The sequence below is a fragment of the Pinus tabuliformis genome, chromosome 7, assembly GCF_031772625.1.
Source record: "Pinus tabuliformis cultivar Carrire ecotype Pingquan chromosome 7, CPIR1, whole genome shotgun sequence".
Lineage (NCBI taxonomy): Eukaryota > Viridiplantae > Streptophyta > Pinopsida > Pinales > Pinaceae > Pinus > Pinus tabuliformis.
Genome location: NC_142293.1, coordinates 1,315,329,307 through 1,315,337,026, shown reverse-complemented (window position 1 = coordinate 1,315,337,026; position 7,720 = coordinate 1,315,329,307). Strand labels below are relative to the sequence as shown.

Sequence of the window (7,720 nt, the reverse complement as noted above, 5' to 3'; positions counted from 1 at the left end):
AACAAAAGTCCAATAGAGATTTTAAAAAACTTGAATTTAAGTTGTTTAATCAGTACAATTCAAGTGCCCCAGGGGTTTTTTCAAGGTGCTGAATCCATTTATGCATTCAAAAATGCACTTTCAACAACAAAAATTCACATTTTTGCTTGAAATTGTTTTGTTCGATTCCGGTGGAAAAGCCTATTTCATCTATAAGTTAGACTACACCTTTTGTTGGGTCTTAGAGTATGACCTAACATTGTATTTGCTTGACTAAAAACTCGTCTTTCTCAAACCCAAAACCTAAAAATGTCAAAAAAAAATAGAAACTTACCCCCTTATAACATTAAATAATTATTCCAAATAATATGATTTCCTTAAATAACTAATCAACTACATTACATAAATAATTAATGATAATTATTTATATTACTAATTTAACAATTAAAATATAATATTTTTTCACTCTTTAAAAGAAATATAATAATTATAAATTTATTAAATTTCAAATTCCTTTTTCATATATCATTATAATATTTTTATTTCAGATTTGGTTCATAATATACATTATGATTTTCTAAATTCAAATTCTTTTCATATATTATTAATTTAAATTCATAATAAGCCCAAAAATCAACAATTTCATACCTCGAATCCGACACAAAATTTCATTTCATCAAACAACCACCACGGGAATTGACAGAACGCTCTCGGTAACCACAAAACCTAACAAAAAAATATCACACTCATCCCAATCGTTCATACTCAAAACTCCAAGAGGGTTTTAGTGACTAAACCCTTTTCCTCAAAGCGTACATTGAGCGTGTCCTTAAAGCCCAGCGGCAGTAGCAGGGTGTGCCCATTTTTGCTCACTGCTTGCTACTGAGCACCATTTTTATTCGTCTCTGAAGCTTTTCAACGCCTTGTTAACAAATGGCCTCAGCTGCGCACGAGGGTGAGAACGGCTTAGGACAGCATTCGGGAGGAGGAGGGCAGTTCAGTTCCAGCCCCAACGCTCCGAGCGGCAACCCTTCAGTGGGCCAAAAGCGAGGTCGCGAGGTCGAGCTCGGGGACGCTCCGGCCGACAAGAAATGGCCCGGATGGCCCGGGGAGACGGTGTTCAGGCTGATTGTTCAGGTGCAAAAGGTGGGGAGTATCATTGGGCGGAAAGGAGAGCTCGTGAAGAAAATGTGCGAGGAGACCAGGGCGCGCATAAAGATTCTCGAGGGTGTTGCAGGGACGACGGATCGTGTGGTATGTATATAACCAGTGGAAAAGGGAAACCAACTCTAGGGTTTATTTTTGTCAGAATAAACACGAAGAATAGTTAGGGTTTATGCTTTTTTCTTTTCTTTTAGCATTGTTGTGTTAGTGGGAAGTTCGGAATACTACATTTGCATTTGAAAACCCCAAGCACGATGCTGTTCGATACTTCTGGTAGAAAAATCCAAATGAGTGGCATCTAGCACGAGTAGCTTTATTTAATCTACTTCGACGTATGGGATAATAGGCAACCTCTGAGAGCTCTGGAGACTGAATTCTGTTGCTGGGCAGATTGGGTGTGGGTGCTTGCGTCTTTTTCCGCCAGAAGCAGTAACCGCAAAGTTGTCTGCATTGGTCTGGAAGCTTCAAGTCTACTGCTTGTCCTAGTAGACCATGTGTTCCATGTTCCATGTCACTTGGACACTTGGGACACGCGTGACCAGAATGTCAGACCTTGCTAGCCTCTTGCAGGTTCCCCCATTTTCTTCCTGGGCCTTTTGGATGGAGAATGGTAGTAACTGCCAATGGAAATATGGACTTGTAACCATAAGTTAGTTAATGAAATTTGATCCCAAGACCGTTGCTAAGTTTTGCACAAAGGCATCTCTCAATCAAGCTGACCCTTAAGGCTTATAGATATACATATTCCAAGGAAGGCCTTCCAGGGAAACCAAAGGAATGCTTCCCCACATTTGTGGATGGCATCTCTAGTAAATCGGTTGGCATATTAAACCTCTTGAGGAAACCGAGAGAAGTGTATTTTAGTTGGGATTTATATTCCAAGGAATACCTTGCAGGGAAACCAAAATGATTCTTCCCCACATTTGTGGATGGCATCCCTATTAAACTCATTGACATAGATTAGTACAACTAGCCCAGGGGATTTGAATTGGCACTTGTCAACACAGAACTGGCCAAATGCCCCACAACATTGACTATTTAGCTAATTCCCTGGTATTTTTTACATAGCCCTACATACTGCAAGCACATATACACTGTGTGCGCATGCATGGATACACACATAACATATTTTTTCAACTATACATACATAATGCATTCACTTCCTTGCATTGGAGAACTATGTCCTTGTGTCACAATGTCAATTGACTTATATTTGAACTTTGGGACAATTTTTTAACTATGCATACATACGACATTTGTGCCTTTGCATTGGTGAACGATGTCCTTGTAGAAAAAAATTGCGAGTCTGGTAGCCTTCCCAGTTTCAAGATTTTTGCATAGTATTTACTATTTAATGCCCACAGTCCAAACAAGTTAGTTGATATGTAAACATTTTAATACAAATTATTTCGAAACATTTTTAGGCCACTTCTACACTTTTTCTTTTCCAGCTGATAAGTGACAATGACAAGCGCACACAGAGAATTTACACAGTGATTTTGGTCAATTTTGACCTGGAAAAACCCACAAGGGGAAAACCAGTGATAAGGACAATTTTAATTTTTGCTTTTCTCAGGAAAATAATTACAGCATAAAATACAGTGTACTTATCTCCCTTGAAAAATGTGCCACAGTCCACTGATATCAGCCTTGGAATGTGTGCCTCAGTCAAACCTTCTCTTCCTCAAATTCTGGGCCACAGTCTGTACTCTGCCTAAATTTTTGGGCCTCTGTACAGCATTAACTTTCTAGAATTTCGATCCACAGATCTGACTGCTTCTTCTTGGGGAATCATGCCACAAATTGACTCTCACTGCCTTGAAACTCAGGCCAGTCAACACAGCAATAAATGCTCTAAATTCCCTTGATTTAAATGATGTGAAACCAGCATTAAATTCCTAGAATTTTGTGCTGCCAATATGACCGTACACCCTCAAAAATTGTGCTGGGAGAAACCCTGACAGATCTGGAAATGTGTCCCTCTGTTTGGAGTTTCTCTGCCATGAAAAGCGTGCTGACAACCTCCCCTTCCTGCATTGAAAACAGTGCTGAAATTTGCTGCCTGCAAATTCTGGAAATTCGTGCCCCTTTTCTCGGCTTGTACTTGGTCTCCTTGGAATTCGAGTTGCTGCTCTCTGCTGTAGGTTCTCTTCTCCTTGGCTTTTCTCCCCCTCTCCTCTTTTCTCTCCTCTCCAACTATTCACAAGTAGAATGAATGAGAGCAACTTCCTTTTTCCCTTTTTGTCTTCTCAAAATGAAAAGAACCCTAACCCTTGAGATCTAATCCCTGAGATTAAATCTCAACACATTAGATCAAGGGTGGAGATCATTCTCTCTCTTGACTCCTTACCTGTGTCCCCTTCGATTAATGAGACTCCTAGCCACTTCTAATGGTTTTGTACCATGTGCACTTTTTCTCTCATAAAGTCATTTTTAAAATATAAAAGCTACTGACAGATCTGGAAATGTGTGCCTCCATTTGGAGTTTCTCTGCCATGAAAAGCGTGCTGACAACCTCCTCTTCCTGCGTTGAAAACTGTGCTGAAGTTTGCTGACTGGAAATTCGTGCCCCTTCTCTCAGCTTGTACTTGGTCTCCTTGGAATTCGAGCTGCTGCTCTCTGCTGTACGTTCTCTTCTCCCTCGCTTTTCTCCCCCTCTCCTCTTTTCTCTCCTTTCCAACTTTTCACAAGTAGAATGAATGAGAGCAACTTCCTTTTTCCCTTTTTGTCTTCTCAAAATGAAAAGAACCCTAACCCTTGAGATCTAATTGCTGAGATTAAATCTCAACTCATTAGATCAAGGGTGGAGATCATTCTCTCTCTTGATTTCTTCTTACACGTGTCTCCTTCAATTAATGAGACTCCTAGCCACTTTTAACGGTTTGTACCATGTGCACTTTTTCTCTCATAAAGTCATTTTTAAAATATAAAAGTCACTTTAATAATAAAGTGTATGTTGTACTCTTCTAATAAAGTCACTTTATGAAAATAGTGACATTAATATTAAAGTACATAGTACATAGCTCACCAAAAGTAACATTCCTCCATGACATTAATATAACTCATAGTGTCACATGACAAAAAGACATTAATGTGTCTTTCTAGGCCAAAAGGATAAATGCACTAAGAAACACCTCCTTGGAACCATCCTAATGTCTATTGACATAGGTTAGAACTTTGAGTCTTAGTGACTAAATACACTTAATCTTTGTGTGCTCACATGCTTGCACACATCCTTGTGGGGTTGGGTGGATGTAGGTTTCATGTATGTATGCATGTGCATGATTCTACCATTTGGTGGAGCTTCATTGGTTTCAGAGTTATTTTTTGAGATACATTTCATAATTTTCCATGAATATTATGTACATTAAGGTCATATAACAAGAAAATAGGTGATAGAGAGGGCATCACCATGGGGTCAAAAAGGGGGTATTAAATCCCTTTAATCTACTGATTTCATTTAAAACCAAAAGGGAGCATTGGATAATAAATCCCTAGCCCTTTGTAAATGTTTGAAACTTTAGTGGATACATATTAGGTATAGTGGTAAGTTACAACCTAAGTCACCTGACACGGGGATTCGGGACACGTAGGATTCGGGATTCGTGGTGTCAGATTCGGGACACGCTGACCCCCGAAACATGACACGTTAGGACACGTTATATATTATTTTATTAAAAAATATATATATATATATATATATATATATATATATATATATATATATATATATATATATATATATATATATATATATATATATATATTAAAAATTAGTTATTAGCATATTTCTTACACAAATTTTAATTAATGATACAAATTTATTGATTTCAAACATAGATCTTCATCTATAGCTATTAGCATGCATAGTACATACAAAAGTCAAATAAATGTCAGTGGTACTGGTCACATAAATGATAAATAGAACTCAAGACAGAGTTTGGATAAGTAGGGAATTTGGATCCCTCTACAGTTCGTATTACAGTGGCAGCAAAGGATATGACAGTTTGGATTGCATCACACTGCACAGTCATACATTTCAGTACTATAAAGGTAACCAGTCCACAGATTCGTTACTATCTCAGGGATTTTGATTCGGTCCTCACAGTGGTAGGAACTATCTCAGATTTGATGATTACAGTATTGTTGTGATAAGGGTTCTATACACTTATAGCAATAGGAATACAGTTAAAACTTACAAGTCATTACATCTATTACAGTGGCATCGTGGCATCAAATGTATACAGTAGCATCGCACAACAGCATCGCTCTATAGTAAAAATAAGTCTCGACTCTCAGCAATGTAGAAGTCTATTGTATAAATGAGTTCTTGTTTCTGCTGCTACAGGGCCGTGATTCGGTGAATGAAACCTTTGCGTCTTTGCCAAATCGCTGTTTCCTTTGCAATTGCCGTCAAATGGGAGAGACAACAACGCATTTAAACCTAGCAGCAGCCCGAAAAACGAATCCGAAACCAGGACTCGATTCCAAAATTCGTGACACGTTATTCATTTTTTGAACACGCCCAGGACACGACGTACCAGAATATGACACGACGAGTCCTTGCAACATGACACGTGTCAGGACAGAATCGTGTCCGATTCGTCCGATTCGGGATTCGTCCAGGGGTTTGGACGAATCCGGTTTCATAGGTTACAACACTTCATACAATAACTTTAATGACAACAAAATTACAATTGCAAGTATAGGCATAGGAACACTTAAGTAAGTAAATGGTGCTTTACAACTTCCCAGTTCCCATCAATAGAGAAGTGTACAAAGCAATAGCCTTGGTATTTGTGCAGATGCGTTGAAGGCACAACTAAGAGCAACACCATCATGGCACAACAATGATGGCAAAGTTCACCTTGAGTTATATGCACAGTCATGGAAGGTTTGAGGCCCACTGTTTATGGGCAACAATAGTAGCAGGAGGTGTAATAGTGGCAGACATGTTGGTAATGTCAGAAGGTGTATTCATGCTTGAGGATGTGTGTGCCATCCTTAGGCTCATTCCAATTTTAATTCGGAGCATCACATTCTTTTCTTTTTCTAAAATAGGTTCTATTTGTGTAATTTCCTTAAAATTCTGATTTGCTAATATGAACAATCTGAAAACAATTTTTCTTTTCACATAGACTTGAAATTTCTCTACCAAATAGTAGCAGAATAGAACAGAAATAAAAGACACAATTTCACACAATAAACAACAAAATTTTTCTAGGGAAGCCAACTGGGAAAACCCTCGCTTACTTTAGAACTTTATTGAGGAAAACCAAGCAATATATCTCATACAAATACAAGCTTGTTTCAATCTGAAAATACAATGATTCTGTTAAAATTGGCAACTAGGGCCAAACTCCAAACGGGTCATCTTATTTATGACAACTGATATTTTTCTCGGATTCCTCTCTCCAAGAGGTGTAGGATTGATCTAGAGATCATCTGATTTCGACATGTACAAATGAAGTTTTGAATTTATTTTGATTATGGACAAATTGTCAAGTTCGGCCAACAAACTTATGTAGGCTCAAATGCCCAACAATCACATCTATTCATCCGCAACGTTTGCTCTAAATACATGATGCCTTAGCCTCATTTGGACGCACTCATCTTCACACTTCTCTCTCTCTCTCCTCATTGATTGGGTGCGGATTTCTGGGCCTCTCCCTCTCCACATGTCCGAAATTTTAGGAGCGAAATTTTAGGAGGTCAAAATTTCAGGAGGCCGAAATTTCAGGAGATCGAATTTTTGGACAGTTGACTTGCGTTGACCAACAATGTTGACATGTTTGACTGCGTTTTTGGGTGAGATATTTCTATTTGGGCACACCGCATTTTTGGGCACAAAAATCAAGGTTAAACATTGACTTTGACCAGCGTTGACTGTAGCCAGGGTTGAGCTTGTTTGACCAAGTTTGTTTGGATTGTTTTGGGTTGTTTTGAGGGCTGATTCATCTTGTTGTTTGGAGGTTGAAGTTGACTGAAGTTGACCAAATTATTGAGGGTCAAATCTGCCCTATTGACCAACGTTGACTTTTTTGGTTAGGGCTCTTTTACCGCTGTTACAAAATATCAGATTTGTAAATTGTACTATCTCTCTCTGCTGAACTATTGAAGACTAAGAAGATTTGATCAAGGGTTCCCCACATTGGGGTTTGTCCTTGGCTAGTGCCACATCTTGTGTCCTCTTGTCTTGGCTTGTCTTCTACTGTTTATATGTATGTTCTATTTGCATTTTACTATCATGTTGATGTGTTTGCTAATTTGAATATTGATACTGGGCTATTAAAGAAATTGCGGTAAAAATTGCTCTAAAGCATAAAACATACCATTTTTGCCTAAAAATAACAGATTCTCATGCCTGTCCTAGGCTTGAAACCCTTGCTTGATCCTTGATCTTCTTCCTCCTTGTATGCGTACTAGAGGCTCCGATTTCCTTGCGCAATTCCTTAGGAAATAGCCTCCTATTTCTTAGTGCAACCCTAGTTCGTATTAAATAGGGAATTTCCCTATTTCTATGAGCACTCCAAGAGGAAATTGGTCTCCAAAATAACTCGCACAAGAAAACTCCTTG

The 7,720-nt window shown here is 38.5% G+C and overlaps 1 protein-coding gene across 2 annotated transcripts in view; it reads left to right on the top strand.

Annotated features, from left to right (window-relative positions):
* The first annotated feature begins 709 nt into the window (after nt 1-709).
* LOC149252389 (flowering locus K homology domain-like) overlaps nt 710-7,720 on the top strand; it is a 95,109-nt gene continuing 88,098 nt past the window's right edge. Inside the window, exon 1 of one of the 2 annotated variants that reach the window (XM_089459679.1) lies at nt 710-1,233. In XM_089459679.1, the coding sequence (XP_089315805.1) occupies nt 913-1,233 (321 nt within the window). In that variant the 5' untranslated portion in view covers nt 710-912. The remainder of the gene's footprint in view (nt 1,234-7,720) is intronic. The other variant, XM_089459680.1, reaches the window with a different exon arrangement.